This window comes from Drosophila suzukii, assembly GCF_043229965.1.
Source record: "Drosophila suzukii chromosome 2 unlocalized genomic scaffold, CBGP_Dsuzu_IsoJpt1.0 scf_2c, whole genome shotgun sequence".
Lineage (NCBI taxonomy): Eukaryota > Metazoa > Arthropoda > Insecta > Diptera > Drosophilidae > Drosophila > Drosophila suzukii.
The window spans coordinates 7,161,455-7,186,341 of NW_027255896.1; the positions used below are offsets into that span (position 1 = coordinate 7,161,455).

Here is a 24,887-nt window from a genome sequence, read left to right on the forward strand (position 1 = left end):
CCTAGGTACGCCAGAGTGCATCTGAGAGGTGACCTTTCTCTTCTCACATCTACCATACAACTTCGTTCTTAAAGATACGATTTTTCGAGAAGATATTGTGCAGTTGGCAGGAGAGTTTTAAGCTTAAACAGCGATCAAAAGCTTCTTTGACATGAAGGATGACTGATGAACTGTAGTGTTTATGTTGACTTCTAAAGCCAAACTGGTGATCTGAAATGATATCCTGTACTCTGCTTACAGCCATAATTTTACTAAGGAACATTCTCCCAAATATTTTATAGAGAAGGTGGGAAACTTATTGGCTACGGTACAAGATTTTCCGGTTTGAACTGGCTTGGGTATTATCGATATCGCAGCACATTTCCACTAGGTTGGGAAATGGTGGATACCTAACATGGAGTTTAAAAGGAGAACTAGAAATGGTGTACCCTTCCTAGGTAAGGCCCTGGCAGTTCTGCTGCCAAGGCCACCGAAACCTGGAGCCTTACTGCGTTGCAGCTCGCGAATTTGAAGACAGACATCTTCCGGACTCACATGATGGATATGTTCGATTGCCGAAAAGGGTGCATTTAGGAATGCTAGGGTTTTATCGACGTCTGCAGACCAGATTGAATGGTTGAAAGCGCCCTTTCAATTCCTTAGCCAAGGCCATCAGAATTCTGTCCTCTGATCTGGGACGGCGAAAGGGAGCTGACATTTTATATTCCTTGTGGGATTAGCATTAAGGAGCAAATAGGCAAAGTATTCACTGTACGTTCTATGCAATAGTTTCTTAAGTTCATCTTCAGCACGGCGATATTCTCTGTTTGCGTCAAAAGGGCGTTTAATTTCAGAAAGCAGTGTCAAGCGGCAGTTTTATCCAGATGTCTACATCTTGCGCGCTCGCACTACCTCTCCATCTCTCCCCTAAGTCTCCGCTCCGCTCTGGAGCGCTTAAGTTAAGTTAGGCTTAACTAGTTCTTTTTGCCAAGTGTAACAATAAAAAGAAACCCAAAATTACCCCTGTGTTTTTAGTGTACCCCTCGTTCTTGGGACTATTTCAGAGATCAAGCCACCCCGCCCCAACGTTCTCTTTTGTCAGCATTCTCTTTTAAAAGGGCATGAGGTGGATCAGATGGTCTTTTTGGGCCTTGGCCGCAGGTTGATGATTCAGTAGCATCGTCAATGTCATTAGGAGTGTTCAGATGCATGTTAAGGTTGACTCAACCGTTAGTCGTTACCTGAAACTGCAGTAGATTTAAATTCAGAGGCATTCATGATAATTGCAGATCCTTTGCGATGGCCGGATGATTTGACAGACGAGCGTCGTACCCTCTACCGATTTTAAATCCTATTTGACTCATGGTTGGGCTGCAAAAGCAGAGTGGAGACCAGCGACTGCTTGTGCAAATCCTGACGCTATTTGGGGTAAGAAGTTCTCTATAAGGGACATCATTGACATCATCATCTGCATTTTGTCAAACCGAACATCGAGGTCAGTCAGTTTATCTTTTTTTTTATATATTAAGTTACTTCCTTCCGTAAAGAGGGAAGAATTATTTGGCCGCCCCCTTGGAACGGGTTAACGCCGCCGCCATCCAGTTTATCTTCAGATCGTAGATACATTTGTTCTTGTCGATTTCATTACTGCTCCCAGTGGAGAAAATTGGTTCTGATGCTGTTTTGCATGCTGCTGCAACAGAGGTCGGCCAACCTGTTGAAATTGGAGTCGAAAATGACCATTGGTGACATTTGCGTATGACGGAGCTCCGACATTAGATCGAACAGTCGACCTTTTTGTAGTGGATTTTTGGGGAGAGCGTTACCATGGGATTACAATTTTTTTCGAAGTTTTACTGTCTGCTGGTAGACAATAAAGCTGTTTATTCTGTGTGATTTTCACCACAATTAAGACATTTGACAAGGCGAATATATCGTTCGCAGGTCTCTGTGCCATGTTTCTGACCACATATCACACAGCTATGGTCCAGAAAACAGTTGTAATTTGTATGATTGACTTTATAATTGTACGATTGCTTGCAAGGTAATTCCGTGAATTTTCTAGTTGGTCGAAGATGGCTCTAGTTCAACGAACTCTAGGTTGACGAACTTTGTTATGTCGAATCGGCTTCTTGGTCTAATTATATATATATATATATATATATATATATATTTAGCGAACAATATGCCCAAGCAAGGTTAGACTTTCTTTAGTGATTGATTTTGTGATAGCTCCATCTGCAGCAAGGATCGGAAGGGAGTATTTAGACGGATGAACGATTTTATCTATAGATCGGATAAGTCCTTGATTTTTGAATTTTCCAACTGGTGATAGTTAAAAATTATATTCATTTTAATAATAACAATGTAGCGGAAGAGTGAGATGGAAAGCCGTGAATATATTTGTTTAAACATGTATATGTATTTGTTTAAACATAGGATTAAAATTTTAATTGGGAGAAAAAAATAGTTTGTAAATTGAAATTAGTTTTGGCCTTTGAATGACATGTGTTGATGCTGTTTAAGATTTGCAAATGAAATATTTTTGTGCAAAAGGATATCAAGGGGTATTATCAACTATTAAAATTTAAACACACAAATACATATATATATATACACACAAACACGCACGTACATATATCTTGTTTTCAGTATTCTTGCTTTTGATACAATTCTACTTGGATGTTAGAGACGGGAGTGAGGTAAAGTCGTGACATTTGTTTAAGCAAAATAAAAAAATGAGAATAAAAATTATAGGAAATGTGTTAAATCTTTTTAGGATTTGCAAACGAAATATGTTTTAGCAAATATCAATTGACATTTCAAAGAATTTTTATTTAAACGAATACATACACACACGCACTAATATCTTGTTTTTAATGTTATTATTTTCATTAGTTTTCCACCTGAATTAGATTAATACGCACATTTTCGTTCAATTAAATGTTTAATTAAATTATTAATAAATAAAATGGTCAATAAAATAACAAGTAACTATTACCAGTATTAAAAAATGGTTAAACAAAGAAATACGTTTTTTATTGTACATGTCGTATTTTGCCATATGCCAGAGAACGAGACAGCAAGATGTGGAGGCCATGACTGCACCATGGACAAAGCGGAATAAGAAAAAATTTGGGGACTTGGTTAAGAAAGCTTAATTTTCAGAAAACTTAAAAATTTAAAAAAAAAAATTGAATTTTGTGCCAGTTTGGGGTCGCCCATTGTTTCAATTTATACATAGCACGCGTCTTTGAATTATTTCCGAATTTGTTTTTTTTTTAGATTTTTATGTCAAGTCGTTTTTGCTGCAGGATCTACTTGCCATTTGTTTTAGGTGTCCTTATATTTATTAGTTAAAATTTTAAGGACATTAAAACAGCAGGCAAAACCTCGAGTATCAACAGCCTGAGCCTCTGTAAAAGTGTACCATATAGAATCATAATTGGGAACAAATTATATAAACTCACCAATTTAACCAGGGCCTACGCCTACTACCTCGACTGCTCAAAAAACAGATTATGCCCAATGGGCAACATTGCATGAATAGACATACAACATATAATATGTTCTTGCCCCTTCCTTTCTACACAACGTACCCAATCCTTCCGGGACATAGATCCCATCATATCTATATCAAATCCCACTCAGGAAAATTGCAACAATATCAATTCAATTTACCTTCTTTTAAAATCACAAATTATTAATCAAATTAAAAACAAAAATATTAAAACTATATAAATACGTAACCATATTGAAAATTTGTTAATTTGTTAACTTGATTTTTTTTTAATGGATTCACTTGAGCAAAAGCACGACACTATTTGTTTTGCGAAAGATTACTGTTTTTTGTTGGTTTAACTAATTCCATACAATAAAAAAATATTATTTCTGAGAAGTGACAATTCAGCCATTGGTTAAGTAGTACTTAGATTCTATTCAATAGCCGCAATATGGTATGTTTATGAGCTTTAGAGGACGGCCGAGAAATCGTAAGCCGATTTCCCGCCTAATCATTATTATCCTTTATTTACTTAAATACTACTTTGCAGGTCGGACAAATGTAATTATCGAAGTGATCGATGTAATAAATTATAAAATGTAGCATTTTCGCATAAAACTATAATAAACACGAGTAATTACATGTAATTTAAAACATTATAAACATTTTGTTGCATTAATCTATAAATTTAAGGAAACACTGAGAAAAATGATTCACACTTCACTTTACTCTCCCGCAACGCTCTACTTTCGACCGCCAACAGAGGTGGATGAGCAATGAGCCAAGGTACCGGCCAATTCCCAAGCCCTCCGCGACAGCGTCAGCAGCTCAAAAGGGGCACTGGGGACCGAGTCCGGCAAATTCTGGGGCAAATCCCAGTACACCGAGGAAACTCGCAAAAAAGAAGGGACGGACCCAAGCTCTTGCAGTTGCTAGGGCAGAACAGGAACTTTTAAAGAAGTTCCAGATGATAAAGCGGAAGGTACAGTGGTCACCCGCGGGGATGAAAGAGACATCGGAGGCTCACCCCGTGTCTGTTCACCCCAAAGTGACAGGGACAGTGCTTAATTTCGGCAGTAACGAAAGGGAAAAAACAACCCCGTAGATAACATGCAGGTCAATCAAACCAAATGGGATGCGGTACCCAGAATGGCCGCGTATATCTTGAAGGATTTAAGGCGTAGAAAACGAAATCGACGCAAAAAGCCTCTAAGACGAGCGGCAACTGCCATCCGTACCGCAAAGTCCCGGGGGAACGGAGCCCTTCCACCTTTTTCTACTCCAACACACCTTGTACATAATTAAAAAAATTATAAATTAATTTAAAAAACATATACACAAGTCACCGCTATTGCCATAAAAACCCAAACCGGTTTAAATCAAGTTGCAAAATGAAAATTACAATGATTTCGAGACAATGTCGTAATCAACAAGAAAAGCCACTTAATAAAAGTGAAGTCCACTCATAAAAGGCTCCTAAGCTCATTATCATGGAAAAAGCCACCGAAGGTGGCAATATGCGAAGGCTAATTACTTAATGTACCAAATAAACAGGCAGCAGGTGTCAGAGCAGCCAGGAACGCGGAAACCAGGAACTGAGCGAATCAACCTACAGAGCGAAGAGAAAGATGCTTAGAAACGAAATCAAGGCAAGAAAGGTCAAATGCTTCCAGGAGCTGGGCGTAGCGGCGGATGCAAAACCATTCGGATCAGCGTACAAGATGGTCATGAGTCATGGTCAACTGCCACTTGCAGCTCGGCTACATACTGTCCACCCTGTTCCCATCGCAGCAGCTACCTACTTGGCAGGCTACCGGGGAAGGAGATGCCGTTCTTTCCAGCAAAAGCCCCTGTTCCCGATGGTGTTCGCAACGAAGCACTACACACCATGGCGGCAGCTCACCCAAGCATTTTCACCGAGATGTGCAACACGTGTCTCACTCAACGTACCTTACCCAGAGACGCGGAGCACGCGTTTTTCACCTGCCCCTATACGCACCTGCAGCGCTCTTTGCTTATCTTTTGTCGCCTGCTTTCTTATACCACTAAAGCTGTCGCTTATCTATTCAGCAGCTACTTTGTAAGCCTGCATATGTCTATATGGAAATCTTAGAGCCAAGCTTTTTTACACAGTCCGTCTGCCGCTCCGAATAAACGCTATACATTTAATATAACCTATTCGTGCGTTATTAATTATCAAACAAAAATACCTCTTAACGAGGTAAAAAGTAGTGGCGAACGCGCCTTTAACAAAAATTTCTGATATCAACAATTGTGACGAAAAATGATATTACATTCGATAAAATAAATAAACTACATTAAATTTATGATTTCGGCCCGCAACAGTAAATATTTATTAACCTACACGTAAATTTTCTGTTGTAGCGTGCCGAATACATAAATTTAATATAGTTTATTTATTTTATCGAATGTAATATCATTTTTCGTCACAATTCTTGATATCTTAAGAGGTGCTTTTGTTTGATATCAGAAGTTTTTTTTGCTCAAGAGTTTGAGTACCCCAATACCATGACTAGGAGTCGTCCCCATATGGCTTAGCTATTGAAAACCCAAACACACAAATTCGACCCCTAAACTTAGCTGAAGGCCACCTTAAATTAGGCACAACAAGTTTTATCGCTTCAATTACCTATTTTAATAGCACAAGTTTGGAGTCTCAAGGGCTGTATAGTTTCAGATTCCAAGACAAATCTGTCGTTTCTTACATTTCCCGCCGAACTAGCGGGTTTTTCCAAAGTGGTAGAACAAATAGATCAAGTTTCCTATTTCGATTAGCTTCATACAAGTAAAGGACCCTAAAACCATAACAGATTTTCCGTTTGAAAAAATCTAATAAGAATATTTTTCACCAAATTGGTTTTTTTCTTGTTTATTCCAATAAGTATGAAATATTTCGTATACGGAGCTGAAACGAGTTGCACTTTTTATCGCTTAATATCTTCCAAACGGTAATTTTTAGGGCAAAAAGTGTTATAATATTGGGGAATCTCAAGGGCTGTATGTTTTGAAATTTAAAAAGAAATCGTTCGACTCAATTTTGAGAAAATAATCAAAAAGTGGTTTTAAAAAATAACTTTTTGTCATAATTCTAAATCTATTATATTCAGACAATTTTACTACATGAAGAGTATTTAGCAAAATAAATTATCATTTCAGAGTATATATCTCTGAGCATTCTGTAGCATTAGTTGTTTAGATACTATAAGCATTTTAAATCTGAATTTTTTTTTTGATTTTCCGCTAAACTAGCGGTTTTTTTTTGCCAAGGTCGTAGAACAAACGTTTTCTGTTTCAAGCTACTTTATACACCCATAGGGTTTCCAAAACCCTAAAACTAAGATCGGATGCATACAAACCCACAAACAAAGGGACAACCATTTTCATTTTGGAAAGAAGAAAATTTTGTTTTTTGAATTACTTTTGAACGGGACATCGGATTTCAACAAATGAAGTGTCATTCGACGCGTATTCTCAGTAAGAGTAGAACTAGCTAAACAGCCGGCGGCTTTTATCGCCACCGTATCCGGCAGCTCCAATTTTCTAAATTTTTACTTTTACACTTTCACCGCTTTTTCTCCCAAACAAATCTATATTTCGAAAGTCTTGGTATGCAATCTTCATAGTTAGTGCGATACCTTTCCATTGGTGTATCACTCGTTACGATCGGACCATAATGGCAGATTTTCAATTCTGCGGCTATATATAGTAGTTGTCTTCGCACGCTCTCTTGCGCGCTTCGCCACTACGTGTACTGCCGTCCACAGTGATAAATATAAGGGTGGCATATATGTTGTCTTCCCCACAAACATTTGGAGACCCCGACGTGATAGCAGTTTTAATCACGAACACGAACATACATGCATACAAATCCGTTTGATTTTTTGTACATTTTGCGCTGTGGAAAAACACCAAAACTGTGTTGTGCACATAATTCTTAACAAAGTGAATCGCATTAAATCTTTGTTAATAGCGCATATTACATATATAAATATGTACATATAACCATACAAACATTCGTTTGCCAGTTACATATATCCGCTGTTGCTAGGCAGGCAATTTATCGGCCAGAACAACAACAACCAAGTTAAAGGTTCCGTTGCATCTCGGCGACGCTTGTTAACCTCTACATTTTCGCAGTAAAAGGTATACGGTGTTTCGCGCGTCTATCGCGGTCGGACATTTTATTTTGTTTTTTTTTCTCGTGATTGAAAAATGTCTGATACGGAAAACTCGGTTCGGGCTCAAAATGAATCCAAGTGACGCTTACTACTACCGAGTCAAAGCCCAATCTATTTTGCGGCAAATGAGCTTGATGAAATCTTATTTAACCACTGATGCGGTTAATCAGTTTGACGAAGCTGATTTGCTGGCGCGAATGGAATGGATCAATTCCTTAAACCAGGCATGTGATTCTGCGCAAACATCGTTGGAAAGACTGGATTTTGCAGAGATCTCGAGCGACCATCGGATTGAATTTGCCGATGTTTTCATGGATGTGAAGGCGAAACTAAGCCGAGGCTGGGCGGTTCATCGCAAGTCACGATTGCCGGCTTCAACCGCTGCAAATTCAACATCTAATTTCACTGCGGTCATCGGAAATGAGCGACATTGAAAAACTACAATATGTGCGTTCGAGTTTGGGCGGCGTGGCTCTTGAATGCTAATTATAAAAAGGCTATGAATTCTCTGGTTAATCGATTTGATATTAAAGTTTTACACTTTCAGGCATACGTTCAGGCACTAATCGATTTAAATGGTGTCGAGAAGGGATCTTCGAAGGGTCAACTGGCAATTCGAACCCTGACCACTAAGCAACAAATTTTGGATGGACTTTTAATTCACATCGTCTCTCGGAAAATGGATCAGAGGACGCGGGAAAAATGGAAAGAGGATTTGTCAATCACTGAGCTGTCTACCTGGGATGCTATGGAGCCGGTTTTGGAAAGGAGGTGCAGGATGATGGAAAACTTGGATCAAGCCTTGGTAACTCAAACACCAGGCCAGGAGGTGGGAAAAAACTTGCACAAATGTAACCAAAATAAACCTATTGCTTCTGCTGCTAACTCAAATCATTTGATATTTTTATTTTGCGATGAACGGGATCATTATTTGTCAAAGTGTTCTCGATCTTTAAATTTGAGTCCGAATCTTCGATATAGAGAAGCAAAGAAGTTGCACCTTTGCCTCAACTGTTTGCGCAAGGGGCATAGTTTGCAGCAATGCAAGTCGACTCACTGCAAGTATTGTCGCTTGAAGCACCATTTATTATTACACGTGAACCATTACCCATCCGCAACATCCACCTAATTTTCATCTCCATCATGAGATCCATCCTCGAGCTCTCAGCCATTACCATCTACTTCATCAGCATTAGTATCATGTTCGCTTACATCATCGCATCCTGATCATTATTTACTAAGCCCTCCACCCAAAACCTCAAATATTTTCCGATCGACTACGTGTTGCTTCCAACTGCTATTATCTACGTTAAAAATAGAATTGGAGCATTTATGCCTTGCCGAGCAATTTTAGATTCGGCCTCCCAGCTAAACTTCATAACCTTTCGCTTAGCTAGCCAACTAAATTTGAATTATAGAAGATCGCAAACCTCGATTTCTGGGATAGGAGAATCTTCCATGATCTCTGATAAGTCTCTCGATACTCTTGTGCAATCACGGGATGCAAGCTATCGTGAGCATTCACAGAGGTTGTGATAGTATTACTGATTATCAGCACCATTTCAATATAAATGCAAACTCATGGAAGATACCGCAAAACATTTCGCTCGCTGATCCTCATTTCAATCAATCACAACGAATTGACCTTTTACTCGGCGCTGGATTGTTTTTCGAAATAATTTCTATGGGACAAATTCATTTGGATAGGGCTTTGTCAACTCTTCAGAACACCAAACGGTGACTTATGGAACAAAGCCAGTTGCCTTCTTGGCTATAAGGGCCATGCATCAACCCTCTTACGATGAGGAGGAAGTGGGGACTCAGTTGAGGAGGTGGGAGAAATTTCTCGTCAGGTGAAGGAACTAATCCGCAAATGGTGTTCGGATGAGTCAGCAGCCCTGGAAGACATGACTTGGCATCACGCTCCTACAAACTTGAATCCGGCAGACGTCGTATCGCGAGGATGTAGCCCAAGAGAATTGTTGGAACATTCCCTTTGGGTTAACGGGACTACATTCCTTCTGCAAGCTCGTCGAACTGGCCGTCCGTGCTAGACTCAGTAAAGGATCTTCCAGAGCGCCCTTCTGTGGCTCTAATTGGGTCCGTCTGCATAGACAGTTCATCAAACTGCAAATTCCTCAACTCTTTCGATAAGTTGCAGCGCGTATTTTAATACATTTATCGGTTCATTTCAAATTGCAGAGCCAAATCTGCGCCGTTAAAAGATCGTCTTTCAGTGGAGGAGATCAACTCTGGAACTGTACTTCTTTTGAGGAGCATCCAACAGGTTAACTTGGCGAAGGAGTATGGATCTCTTAGCCAGGGCAAGCCGTTTCCACAGAAAAGCAAGCTGGTTTCCTTAGGCCTATACTCCGCTCTGATGGGTTACTTCGCGTGGGTGGAAGGCTTCACAACGCAAACTTGGACTACGATACGAGGCATCTGATACTGTTGCCCAAGAATCATCCAGTTACCAAGGCGATCATCGTTTATTTTAATGAGAAATATTTGCATGGAGGATCGCAGGCGCTGCTTGCCGCATTATCGCTCAATTGGAAGTGGTCCAGGATCTCACGGCGGATTCTTTCATCGCAGCGCTGAGTATATACATCAGCCTTAGAGGCAGTCCGCGTATCATTTGGAGCGACAATGCCACAAACTTTGTCGGTGCAAAGAGCGAGGTTGCCGAGCTGAAAAAGCTCTTTTTGAGCGAGCAGCACACAGCATCGATATCTTCCGTCTGTTTAGCTGATGGGATCGATTGGAAGTTCATCCCTCCGCGTGCCCCGCACTTCGGTGGTTTATGGGAGGCTGCTGTGAAGTCAGCTAGATTTCACTTCTACAGAGTCGTCGGTGCATCCATGTTAGCCATCGATGAATTAAGAACTCTTGCATATGAGATTACTGCCATCCTTAACTCCCGTTCACTCTGTTCAATTTCAGAAAATGCTGAAAGCCTTGCGGTGCTACACCGGCGCATTTCCTGAAGGGTTCCAGCTACACTAAGTTTCCTGAGCCTGACATTACTCATCTTCGCGCAGGCCGCCTCAGCAGATGGCAGCGGGTGACCCAGATGCAGCAACATTTCTGGAAAAGGCGGAGCAGCGAGTATTTGTCCCTACTTCAAGAGAGGAGCAAGTGGCGCGTCGAAACGTCTAACATCCAGGTGGGAAGCATAGCTTTGCTGAAGGAGGACAACGTTCCACCCTTGAGATGGCAGCTTGGATGCATCCAGGAAGTCATACCCGGCGGGGACGGAGTCATCAGAGTAGCTATGGTCTGTACAGCTACGGGTCTGATCAAGAGAGCCCTCGTCAAACTAGCCGTTCTGCCCATCGATTCTGAGAGAGTTGGAACCTTACCTCTTCCAACGGGGGGAGTATGTTCGGAGCCTAGTCATGCGCGCATAGGTGTACGACAGCACCGGCAGCGCTCTTTGCTTATCTTTTGTCACCTTCTTTCTTATACCACAAAAGCTGTCGCTTTTCTATTCAGCAACTACTTTGTAAGAATGCATATGTCTATATGAAGATCTTGGAGACGAGCTTTTACACAGTCCGCTTCGAATAAACGCTATACAGTCGTAATCAACAAGAAAATCCCCACTCAATAAAGTGAACTCGCCTCTTAAAAAGCTCCGAAGCTCATTGCCGAAGTATGATCATCAAAGAAGTTCGAGTTAAATAATGAGTTTAGTTTAAGACTTGTAAATAACAAATCGCTGCTCTTCCAAAATAAAAACAAGATTGTGAATAATACTCGTAGAGTAAAAGGGTATACTAGATTCGTCGGAAAGTATGTGACAGGTACAAGGAAGCTATTCCGACCCTATAAAATATATATATTCCTGATAAGGATCACTAGTCAAATCGATCTAGCCATGTCTGTCTGTCCGCCCGTATGATCGCTGAAATCTCGATAAGCTGTGCACAAGCTGTGCCACGCCAACTCGAACGCCTATAACGCTAAACTAACTAAGTCGAGGGCATCGACTATAGCGATCTCTTTTCTTTTTACTGTACAAGTAACAGGTAAAAAATAGTTAAATTAAAGGTATTTATAGTATAAAGTCTTACTTCAAATAAGTTAACCGGAACTTCATTTTTTAACAAATATTTCTGAACACTAGCAACAGCATTTTTTGAGTATTCCTAAAAACAAATTGGGGAATTAAAAATTGATTAACTGCTAATCAGGACTACTTGCATAGGTGTGTGACAGCATTTCCTCCATTATAAAGATATCATAAATTTCCCTTGCCAGCTTTTTTCTTTCTTCGTAACATTCTGTTTTTTCAAAAATTTTTATCTGAAATGCAGAAAATAGTGTTAAAACCGTTTTTTAAATAAATATAAAATGTTGTACCTGTTCAAAAAATTTGAGTTGCTGTATAGGTTCATCTGAATCGTATTCACAAAAGTCTTTGAATAGCAAATAACCTGCAAATAACTTAATTTATTTAAATAATTTATGTTGCGAAATACGTACCCAATACTTCATTGAAAATTTTATGAAAATTAAGTTCGCTTTCCTTTTCCAAATACTTATACATTACACTTCTAACGCTGAAATAAATGTATTAATTTATTAGAGGAAATAATATTGACAGAAAGAGACAAGGGACCACGGAAATTTATAACGTTTCTACGAGGGCAGTCCGATAAGTAATTAGCCTCACCGCCCGATGGCGTTACTATCGCAACAGAAATTTACTATCGTATAGTACATTCTCGTAGACGCGGATTATAGAAAAATGGAGAAAGAGCAATATCGGTCTGTGATTCGATTCTTGTTTTTGGAAGGGAAATCGCACAGCGAAACCAAAGAGCGCTCGGATGCTGTGTACGATGACTCTTCTCCTTCAATGGCGACCGTCAAAAATTGATTTAACGAGTTTCAACGTCGTCGCAGGTCGGTTTTTGATAAGCCACGCCCAGTTGCCCCGAAAACGGCTACCACGGAGGATAACGTGACAAAAATCCAGACCGCCGATTGAAGATACGCGAAATAGCTGAGACAGCTGAGACAGTAACCTGCATGAAATTTCGGGCATGTGCAATCCGAAGGTGTTTCTGCGTCGTTTCGTGACCGTCGACGAAACATGGATCCACTGGTACACACCAGAGACCAAGGAACAGTCGAAACAGTCACTCGCAGGGCAGAAATTTTCGTCGAATGAGGAGGTCGTCGCCGCAACAGAGGCCTACTTTGCCGACCTCGAGAAAACGTATTTTTCAGACGAGTTAAAAAAGTATGAGCATCGTTGAGTCAAGTGTATCGAGCTAAAAGGAGATTATGTTGAGCAATAAATCGCCACTTTTCCAAAACTTTTAGGATTCTTTTGGAGGCTAAGTACTTATCGGACCACCCTCGTATTACTGAGAATTTGAACATTTACAGGGGTGTCACACAAGCCGTCTCACAGTGGCCACAGGCCCTTTTTATACCCTTGCAGAGGGTATATTGATTTCAGTCGGAAGTCCGTTTGTCCGTCCGTTTCTACGCAAACTAGTCTCTCAGTTTTAAAGCAATCGGACTGAATCTTTCCCAAAAGTCTTATATCTTTTCCAGGTAGTATATAAGTCGGAACCAGCTGGATCGGACAACTATATCTTATAGCTCCCATAAAAATAATCGGAAAAAAATTATATTTTTGGTGTTTTTTAACATATAACCTCCAAAGCTTGGAAATAATACTTTTTAATTAGTTTTGAATTTTTAATTAAATTTTATCAAAATCGGACGACTATATCATATAGCTGCCATAGGAACGATCGAAAAATTGGTAGGAAAAGAATATGAAACAAATTATAGCTTCGGTGTCTTTTAACATAAAACCTCTTGGAAATAACATTTTTTAATAAGTTCTGAATTTCGAATTTAATTTAGTCAAAATCGGACGACTATATCATATAGCTGCCATAGGAACGATCGGAAAATTGGTGGGAAGATAATATGAAACAAATTATAGCTTCGGTGTTTTTTAACTTATAACCTCCTACTCTTGGAAATAACATTTTTTAATAAGTTCTGAATTTCGAAAGTATTTTTATCAAAATCGGACGATTATATCATATAGCTGCCATAGGAACGATCGGAAAACTGGTGGGAAAATAATGTGAAACAAAGTATAGCTTCGGTGTTTTTTGACTATTATATTATACTATTGGGAATATCTTTTGTATTTGTATTTGTATTTTAAAGAATTTCGAATTAAATTTATTAATTATAACTGCACGTGTATACAAACTTCGGCTTGCCGAAGCTAACTTCCTTTCTTGTTGGCAATATATTCTAACTTAATTTTTTCATAATCACTGTGGGAGACAGTCCACAAAGCGACGAAGCGCAGAACTGAAAATCTGCTGTGATCTTAACAAGTGATACACCGATTGTAAGGTAATTGTAAGGGAAAATGTCTTGATACAGGGCATTGTTGCATCAAGTTCGGCGAGCAGGGCCACAGACTGCCCAGTGCTCCATGAAACCGACTTGCTTCATCTGTGCAGATGCCGGCAGCAAGGAGGCGAGCCACCAGGCTGGCCAGTGTCTTCCACATGATTTAACTCAACCAAAAGCACTGCAGGGCGGCGCAGGAATTGCTGGCGCAAACCAAGCGCACTGATGTGAGCCTTACAACAAAGTTCTGGCAAAGCTGCTCTGTGGCTGTGCGGAAAGGATGCAGATCGATTTATCAATGTCGGGCCTGCTGACGGCTCACACACAGGCGTACCACCAGGATACCCTCAGCTTTCCAGCCTTCGCGTCTGCGTTGTAGGATTTAAAGTTAAACGGAAGGACAGCGCTATCGAATCAGCGAACAAACTGGCATTCGACCTGGAGAAAGCTTGTGATATTAGTATGCCGCAACGGAAGTTGTTTCAGAAGCACCTTGCACGAAAACGACATGTGGGGAGGGGCTTACAGAACGTTTTTGAACCGGGCCCGGAGGCTTTGGATGGCATCGTCAGAGTTCTGTTCCCAAAAGATTAACCAACTACTGAGCAGGAAATCCTCTAAGCGGCAAGAACCCTTGTCAATAGAGAGGAGCTATGCCCAGATCTGGTCCTTAACAGAGCAATCATGGTGCTGCTGCATCTGGTATTATATTGCAGACCTGACCAAATTTCGAGGTTGGACGCAGCAATAGAGCACGCAGGTTGACTATCCTGCACCCATTTTGGATATCGGTGTCAGGCGTTTTTAGGAACTCTCTGAAGTCCTATTTTGAAGTGTCGCCCAAAAATTTCCCTACCAAAGTATTCTGAGAAAAAGCCCATCCAAATTCCGATTTTTGAACTCTTTTTTAACCGCAATCACAGACGAACGGATTCTTAGCTTGTTAGTTCGTCAAAGCATTTAAAAAGTTCCACCCTTTATCTTTCGAACCCCATCACCCTAGATCACGAAAAAAAAGTTAACAAAATTTTAAAAGAATAAGTTCTTTTTAAAGAAATTTTTTTTGTTATCTCCGTAACCAAAATGCGTGATATGTTTTAGTTTACAACTATAATGTAATCCTTTAATTTTGCCAAATAAATAAATAGGTTACATTAAGTATATTATAAGCTACAACTCGGCAAGCTTTGAAAATGTGGAATTAGATTTTGCTCTGTCCGGGGTAATGCAATGTTTAGCTAAGGCAACGGTTAATTTCCTTTTGCCATAACCATGGCTAATGGCATCTGGCGGAAGGTGGTTCTCCTGAAATAAACCAGTATGAACGGAATGGATAAAAGAAACTAGGGCTGAGATGTCAGCCTAAACTTCGTTAAAAAGCGTGAAAGCTACCATCGCCGATCAGGAGGAGGAGCAATCCTCTCTGCGTATCGCCAGCGCTCAGTGACCAAAAACGTGAAATAAATCAAATTTTTTTGTCAGCCTAGAAAGTTGTGACGCATATTATTCGACAGGGAATTTATCCACTTTTATCCCTAATAAATGTTAAAGTAAACAACTTTTGGGTAATTTTCTAGATTAGGGTACTCACCCCTGAAAGTCGAGAAAAAATTATCTTCGATGGACCGCGATTTCTTACGAATTTACGTGCAAAAAGAACTTGGCGGTCAGCCATGGTTCTCTTGTAATTGAATTTCAAAGTTCACGGTTTTGCTATTAGAACAAGAGTGCTTTTCTCTTATTTTCAATTAATGCATTACTTTTTTATGAGTTCCTATCAACCTAATTTGGGTTTCAAATGAGTTCCAATACAAGTCATTCAGGATTTTTTTTCATTTTTTTAATAAAAAAAAGGTATTTTGTCTACTGAAATTTGGATATCCAAATAATCATGTTATACTTGGAGCGCGGTCTATGAAGCACACATGATTGGTGTAACAATGACTTATTGTGATTTTAGTGACGGCCAGGAACGATCTTAAAAATCCACGGTCCCCCATTATTTGAACACTCCAACAATTTGTATCTTTATATTTATTTAAATAATTTTAATGAACACTTTTCCGAACCACCATTGAGGTAAAGTTCCAGGCGCGTTTTTTTTAGTGGTGTCCGCCATAGGCTTAGTCCACGTTTCAGATCCGAATATTTAACAAAGAGTGTCCTAATTAACAAGTAAGTCATCATCGAAGGTATACAATAAACATATGTGATAAATTTTGTGATGTACTTTAAATATGAAATCAAAACATCATGTAAGTACAAATTAAAAAACAAATGCAACTGGTCAAAAGTAAAATTTGGCATGAAATTAAAATTTTATTTGTGACTCGTTGCATTTATAATTTTAACTGAAATGTATTGGTCTCGTCAATACCTATCGATTGATCCAAAAAAAATTTTGCCACGCCCACTCTAACAACCACAAACCGCGAAAAACTGTGACGCCCACAATTTTTATGCTAGATAAAAAATTTTAACTGAGATGTATTGGTCTCGACAATACCTATCGATTGGTCCAAAAAAAAATTTGCCACGCCCACTCTAACGCCCATAACGCTTAAATCTGTATACCGCCGGTAGGTGGCGCATTTTAATTTCGCTTTGCTGCTTGCATGTCTATATTTAGCTGAGTAAAGGGTATCTGAAAGTCGAGGTACTCGACTATAGCGTTCTTCTTTGTTTAATTTGTACTTACTCGTTGTTCTGATTTCATATTTAACATAAATCATATGACTTGCTCTTCGGGCTGTACATATCGGCCATGGCTGCAAAGAAGAAAGGAAGGTACACGGTGTGCGGCTTGTGCTTCTTTAAAGAGGCGAAGCGCGCTAATTATCTATTATAGTGTTCCTTCTTTCGGCCATTTCGGCTATGCTATCTTTAAGATTTTGCCACAGACGCCAAATTTGTTGGGTGCTGGCTTTCGTAACTGGGTCAAAAAAATTGATGGAGTGGTTGACGTTCAGATGTTGATAGCCCGAGTCATCCAAGCAGTCGTACGCTCTCCAGCAATCGGATGGTGTTCCCGGCAGCGATCTTCTCTTGGATAAATGGTAACAGAGTATCCTTTGACCTGTCCCCGACCGGAACCATGAAAAAATCGTCCGTCTCGCGGTCGATGCCACCGAACACCCACTGACCATCGATTATTCGGCCGCAATTATGCTTCCTGTGACCAGACGCACCATCGCCTCTGATTTAGGTCTTGACCATTTTCTCCGACCAATCTACATAGACTTCCCTGAGAAAGTTCGTCCAATCGGCCACGGTCTGAGACGCCCATCCCAATTCATCCTCTAAAAATAAATATGTGGAGCCCTTCAAGTTCCACGCAATGGACTTGCATGCCTCGCTGTAGGGCACGCGAGCATTTTCAAAAAATGTGTTTTTATAGGCACTTTCCTAAGAAATTAGTTTTTTAATGTACACTGGTCGGCATAAGTATTTTGTCAAAACAAAAGGTAAATATACTCATAGTTTGAACTTACTTCTTGTAAACTTTGGCATCAATGGAAAGGTAATTTAAATGCCGTTTGCTTTTTATAGAAAACCCGGGAACTTTGAAATTCAATTACAAAAAGACCATGGCCGACCGCCAAGTTCTTGATGCACGTAAATTATTTAGAAATCGCGGTCCATCCAGGATCCCCTAATTTAGAGTATTACCAAATTTTGTATGGACTCTTACTAGTTTACCTCACTTTTAGGTAAAATACTAAAATCGTTTTTGTCGGGTCACGCAGCCGCAGCAGCTAATTAACGTCTTAATTCGATCTCTTATACTAATTGCATCGCGAAAGGTAGCTCTCTCTATCTAGCTCTCTCTTATTAGTTTAACAGTTTTCTTGTTTTCCCTGATTAGTGTGTTAATAAATTGTTTAATACGTAAAAGCACATTACAGTTTGCCATCCGCATCTCATGGTAATTTTCCATTTTAAACGTCCATTTTTCCGTATATAAAGCTGCAGAATTGAAAATCTGCAGTGATGGTTCGATCATAACAATTGAAAAGAGGTGCAAAAATTAAAGGAATTGCATTTCAAGACATTTAAAAAATCAATTGGTTTAGAGAAATGGCGGTAAAAGTGTAAAAGTGCAATTTTAGAAAATTAGACCAGTTTATTAGCTTTGTTGTATTCTTACCGAAAATACGCGTCGAATGACACCTCGAATTGTTAAAACACTTTTAAAAAGTAATTCCAAAAACAAGATTTAGGGTGTTTTTTCAAATTTAAAATTTTATTCCGTTTGTGTGATTGACCCAAAACGTTTTTTTATCGTCCTGGAAATATTAGATTGCGTTAAGCAGCTGCATATAAGAAACTTTTATTTTACTACAATTGAACTACTAAAGCTTCAGACTTGTGCTATATGTCGTTATAAAGATATTTTGAAATACTGTGTACGCCATCTTAATGTAAATAGTCTTAATACCATAGTTTAAAAATTATGGCCAAAAGATTATTATTCTCGTCTTTGTAGCTTTTTTTTTGATTTTTCAAAAATGGCTCGGCTTTTGACATGGAACACATTGTTGTAAAAAGGGACTTTTGAAAGTAATTAATCAACAAAATGGCCACATTTACCAGTTCAGAACAACTTACGTTGTCTGAGCGCTACTTCACGTCCTGGAGACATTTTAACGGTGTTAAGTAGACGGATATAAGAAACTTTAGTTCTAATACTTTTAAAGCGCCTGTATTTTGTAAACGACTAAAGATACAGACATTTGCTATATGTCGTTGAAAATAAATTTTAAAATGCTAATAACGATTTCTTTTCGAAAATTGTCTAATGCAATAAAGTGCCCAAAACTATTTTCGCGATTTTCTTTTTAATTTGAATCTGTACAGCCCTGGAGGTTCCTTAATTTTTCAAATATAACTCACTGCCCTAAATAGTCACGTTATGATGTTATGTACAGCTGCGGCAACAAAAATAGCACCAATGTGTAGGGAATTCTTCTTTGTGCTACGGAATGGTCATTTTTTGCAATATTTTCATTCTATTTGTAAGGGTAAGTAGGCTTACATATCTATTAACTAAAATAAAAGTGGTTACGCCCACAATGCGGATGGTTTTTAAAATTTCGATACATTTCTCAAAACAGTAGAATTGCCTACACATTGGTGCTATTTTTGTTGCCGCAACTGTATATTTAAATAAGAATTCGGACGAAAAGTATGCATCACCCATATGGCAAGAAAATATGTGCAATAAACCCAAATTGCGTAATACTACCTAAGGTAACCCTACACTATTAAGCAGGAAGGCTACAGAAATAGAGAATTGAGAGATATTGTATCCAATCCATAAGATATTGGCGCATGGAAAAGATATAATCAAATAACAGTACTCGTCAATTGAGCTTTTTGAAGAAGTATAGGAATCCCAAAGCAAATTTTATAAAAAATACAGATTGCTAAACGCATATAAGGCATCAAGAATGAGGGCAGACAAGGATCTCTTCAATCTCTTCTTCAAGAAAAGAGCTAAGATATAAACCTAAATGTTAAGTCGAATGGATTAACCAAATGTAATAAATTGTGACCATTTTATAAAAATAAAATATATTTAACAATTTATAATAAGTGAATGAATAATTTTTAAAAATTAAAAAAAAACTTTATTTACATTTTTTTGCACATCAAAAATGGTTTTGTTTCGAAATTTTAACATAGCTTTTTTAAAGCGCACTCCCTGTTTCAATCACTCATGTCATGGCAGATTAATTATCTATCGTATGCCTTTGAAACTATTCAATTATCTCTATTGTTTTCAAAGATATAATTTTTTCCAAAAAATAGTCAAAAGGCGCTACTTTACAGCGTCACACCTGTCAGATGACGGGAGCAGCAAAGGTTGATACAGCCAGGCTGCACTTCGCCAAGCTACCCCAAGGATGCAAGCCCACTATCCAAAACAGCGAGAAAGCAAAATCAGCAAGGCTCTAATTGACCAGAGCGACGAGGACGGGATTATGAGTGAGGAGCGGTGAAAGATGGTGCACGCACGACAAGCACTCCAAAATCTCAATTTCTCCTTTTGACGGTGCCGGGTGGTTATCCCCAACCCTGAAGTGGCTGACGCAAACGGTCTGCCAGTGCGCCTCAAAAAACACCACACTGACCTCGGACTGGACACCATCGTGGAGGCCGCTCAGTAACTTACGCTGAACGATTTGGAAGAGGAGAAGGATGTAACCTGCCAGTTATAGTCAACCCCTCGAGTGGGTTTAAGGTTTGACAAACAAGTCGGGTTACTTGTGCATAGCTCGAGTGCACACCTTCGTAGACCCCACCCCATCAAACGTGCTAGATCTTACACTAATAACTGGACGGAGTACTCTGATATCCGGATGGAAAGTTTTAGAAAGACCATCCTTTATAGACTATAATGTAAAATTCACACAAGTGTTCCACGAGTCAATCACCCGAGGGAACATTATGCCCAATATCGAAGAGAAAGAGGACCAAGCCACCGTGGTGGAACCAGGTACCATCGCCTCAAAGAAGTTTCGAAATCGCCAAACAGGCGAAACTCGAGAATAACCTTCTACTCCAATATCGAGAAGGTTACAGAAACGGCCCCACTCCGTAAGTGCAGATTCCCGATTCCAAAACGCACCAGGACCTAGAAACTGGCGAAGGGAACCCCCAATTGTTTTAAATCCCCTCAAGAAAAATGCTCTGGGCTATAGACCGCTTTGCGGATTTGAGAGCATTTGGACTAGACGGAATATTTTAAGTCATGCTGCAGGTTACTTAAAAAAATTATCACCCCGTGACTCAGACTGAAACCCTGGAACATCTTATCTGTTATTATGCGGGGATTGACAAACCGATACAACCGCCAGACTTATAACAATCTGAGCGATTTTCCAGTCGGAAAAAATACAGACAAAAACAATGTTGTAGTTGCTGCATCAGGGAAGAGAACGCAGACAAACCAATGATACTGGAACCATGAATATTCAAGCCAATTTAAGTGTTGTTATACTGTGAGGATGATGGAATATGATGAGAGCGTTTGAGAAACTTTGCACAATGCAGACAACAACGACTCCAGTTGACGTTGTTGTTGGTTTAATGGTGATGGGCGCACAACTCCGGGGAGCGTGCTGTTAGCGGCAAATATGATAGAACTAACGTCACCCAAAGGAGACAGCAAAGAATACAGCTGTTGTTGTTGTTGATTTGATGGGGAAGTTCGCACAATTCCGGAGATCGTGCTAAAAGCGGCGGTAATGAGCAAATAAAAGGTGTAGAATTTAAAATTAGCATTTGAAGCCCATGTTTGCTTCAACCGAGTGCCAGCGCAGATCTTACTACAACTAAAGTCACTAAAACAGACTTAGTAAACTTACCACAAACTTCCCTCTAACCCAGTACAAATCCTACCAATCTCGCAACTCTCAAAGCCGCCAACAAACAATTTAATAAAAAAAAAATACCAAAACAAACGAAAACAAACCTGGAGAAGCCTCGAGCTACTCTTGCGACATAAAAACCAACTAAACTACGAAACTCCCCCATTTAACTAGTTTAATGCTAAAAATATTGCAGTAGAATATTAAAGGATAAAGAAATAATTACCTAGAACTACAAATACTTATTAAGAAATTTAACCCACACATAATTGCCTTACAAGAAATTCACATATCCAACAAAATATCCATCCCCATACCCATAAACTTTTGAATATACTGCAGCCACAATACATATGCATTTCGTGGCACAACCATCATAGTGCCCAAATCTATATCGAAGAAAAAGAGGACCAAGCCACCGTGGTGGAACCAGGTACCATCGCCTCAAAGAAGTTTCGAAATCGCCAAAAAGGCGAAACTCGTGAATAACCTTCTGCTCCAATATCGAGAAGGTTACAGAAACGGCCCCACTCCGTAAGTGGAGATTCCCGATTCCAAAACGCACCAGGACCTAGAAACTGGCGAAGGGAACCCCCAATTGTTTTAAATCCCCTCAAGAAAAATGCTCTGGGCTATAGACCGCTTTGCGGATTTGAGAGCATTTGGACTAGACGGAATATTTCAAGTCATGCTGCAGGTTACTTAAAAAAATTATCACCCCGTGACTCAGACTGAAACCCTGGAACATCTTATCTGTTATTATGCGGCACTGATACCTGGCTGCCTGGGTACTGGCATCGCTGAAAGATGCTTCAAGGAGGACGCCGGGATAACTACTTGCCTTCACTAAAAGCACCTCAATACGGAAGGACTTCGAAACTCTCTAGGTCATATTTGCCTAGGCGAGGCCCCTTTACCACAATTGTCTCAAAGGATACAATTTTAAACCAATAAGTCAATTGGCGCCATTGTTCGACGTGGAGTATGACACTGATTTGGTAAAAGAAAATGACCGCGTTCAGCAGAAAAACATGACACCTTATCACTGCTGCAATTCTTACGATAGTTCTAATCTAAACATGATGCAAAAATTCTTGCATCATGATCGTTAAAAAAGGAGCGTAAAAATAGTACGCTACCTTTTCGTGATATATGATACATTGCTGCTGGCGTTTCATTTAGTGAAATATCGGTAAGTAACCGAATTATTATTAAAAAAAACATGAAGCAGGTTAAATTCTTTACCCTTATTTCATAGCCCTTTTTGATTTTTACGTGTCCAAGATTGCTGTGCGCAATGCTACAGTTGCGGTGGCAACCGATAACGTTTTTTAAAATCAATTTTAATTGAAAACGAGAGAAAACGCTATAGTCGATGGCCTCGACTGTTAGATACCCGATATATGCTTACAGCAACACTGGTTTTTTCTTCTATATTCTATTTCTTCTTCTTCTATAGCGACAGCTAGTATATAGCCCCAACTAGTCTATATTGCCCTTAGTGGCTTGGTAGCGTATTAGTGAAAACAGCTGTTTTGCTACACGTAGCGTGCAAAATCGATTGAATTTGCTTAGTATTGATTATTATTAAATTATAACTTTGACTGGTTCGATTTCAATGATTTTCGGCATGAAAATGTGTATTGATAGTAAGAACAAAATCTCATTTACATTTTGACAAAATATTAAAAATCGTGGGCACTAGACAAGTTATAGTGATCACAGATTACTGATGGACCAGTAGTCAGTTATTATGTTGTTCTGCTGAACGCGGTCAATGTCTACAGATGTGAGCGCACTTGTCAATATCATTTTTTTAGTTACACAAGGGAAAAATACAATAGTTAAATAATAAGTCTCTCTAAATGTTCGCAAACCTTTCACACCATTATGTCCAGTTTACATTTTAAAGACTTAAAGACTTTAGTTTGTAAAAACAAAACAAGGAAGAACGCTATAGTAGATTACCTCGACTGTCAGATACCCGTTGGGCGGGCAATCGATAGGTATTGACGAAACCAATGTATTTCAGTAAAAAGTTTTGTTCTAGCATTAAAACTGTGTCCGCCGCAGTTTCGGTTTATGTGCGTGACAAGAATCTCTACAGCCTGCATGCTTTATCCCAGAAATTTAGCTTTTATACTTTCCATGACAATAGTGTTCATACGGACGGACATAGCTAGGTCGACTGGTGTAGTGATCCTGATAATGAATATATATACTTTATAGGGTCGGAAACGCTTCCTTCTTCCTGTTAAATAAATTCCGACGAATCTAGAATACCCTAACGGGAAAAACTACCACAAAATGGTAAGTTGTTTGTATTTTGTTGTTGGGATAGTAACTATTTCGTTATTCAAATTTAAACTTTATTGGTTTGGGACCAAAGGGAAACGGAGATATGCAAGCAGCAAAGCGAGATTAAAATGCGCCATCTACCCGCGATCCCAATATATGGTTATGTGGGCGTTAGGCAGATTTAAACGTTATGGGCGTTAGAGTGTGCGTGGCAAACGTTTTTTATTGGGTCAATCGATAGGCTTTGACGAAACTAATACATTTCAGTAAAAAAAATTTATATAGCAAGAAAACTGTGGGCGCCACAGGCGTTGGGGGATTGTGGCCCTTAGAGTGGACATGGTATATACAAGGCTACGCAATCTAAATCTGAAATCCCAATTCTCTATATTTGATAGTTTCCGAGATATCCGCGTTCATATGTACGATTTTTTTAAGTTTGAGGGCGTGGTTAACTTTTTTTGGGGTTCAATCGATAGGTATTGATGAGAGCAATACACTTCTGTTAAAATTTGTGTTCTAGCATCAAAACTGTAGGAGTTACAGTTTGGTGCGGATTGTGGGCGTTCGAGTGGGCGTGGCACCCTGCTGAAACAAACTTCCGCTGCGCAAGAAGCTCAGGAATCTGCTTGCCAAATTCTAATAGCCTAGCTCTTACAGTTTCCCAGATCTCAGCGTTCACACGGACAGACGGACATGTCTAGATCGACTCGGCTAGTGATCCTGATCAAGAATATATATACTTTATGGGGTCGGAAACGCTTCCTTCTGCCTGTGTGTTTTGGCACGCAACCGAAGCCAAAGGAACATAATTTGCACACATCGAGTCGTTGATTTTATTCAATGTTTTTCGTGTGTGCGTTCCTTCTTGATTGAAAACCTGCAGGGAACTTTCGATTTAAAGCCAAAATGGTTAAAAAAATTTTGAGAGCCGCTAGCTAAAAAAACGAGAGAGATCGCTATAGTTGAGTGCCTCGACTATCTGATACCCGTTACTCATCTTTTTAAATTGAAAGTTTATAAAATTTAAGTTAAAATGTTAAGATGACCGCTTTAAAATTGGAATACGCTTCAAAGACTCGCAAAATGTTGCATTAGGAACACGGGTTTCGCCATAAGAGATTTAGTAGCAGACTA

General features: G+C 39.4%; 1 protein-coding gene across 19 annotated transcripts in view; it reads right to left on the reverse strand.

Moving 5' to 3' along the window:
* Window positions 1-24,887, reverse strand: part of Gprk1 (G protein-coupled receptor kinase 1) — a 609,802-nt gene that overhangs the window by 530,904 nt on the left and 54,011 nt on the right. For 12 of the 19 annotated variants that reach the window (XR_011605115.1, XR_011605112.1, XR_011605114.1 and 9 more), the window contains exons 2-5: window positions 12,169-12,245; window positions 12,046-12,119; window positions 11,887-11,988; window positions 11,757-11,831 (exon numbers count right to left, since the gene is read on the reverse strand). The exons of 2 other annotated variants lie outside the window; for them this stretch is intronic. Coding sequence is in view for 13 of the 17 variants with exons in the window: in XM_070998248.1 (XP_070854349.1) it covers window positions 11,757-11,831; window positions 11,887-11,988; window positions 12,046-12,119; window positions 12,169-12,245 (328 nt within the window). In the remaining 4 variants the exon portion in view is untranslated. Of the gene's footprint in view, window positions 1-11,756; window positions 11,832-11,886; window positions 11,989-12,045; window positions 12,130-12,168; window positions 12,246-24,887 lie in introns of all 19 variants that reach the window. 5 more of the 19 variants (XM_070998253.1, XM_070998250.1, XM_070998244.1 and 2 more) reach the window with 4 other exon arrangements.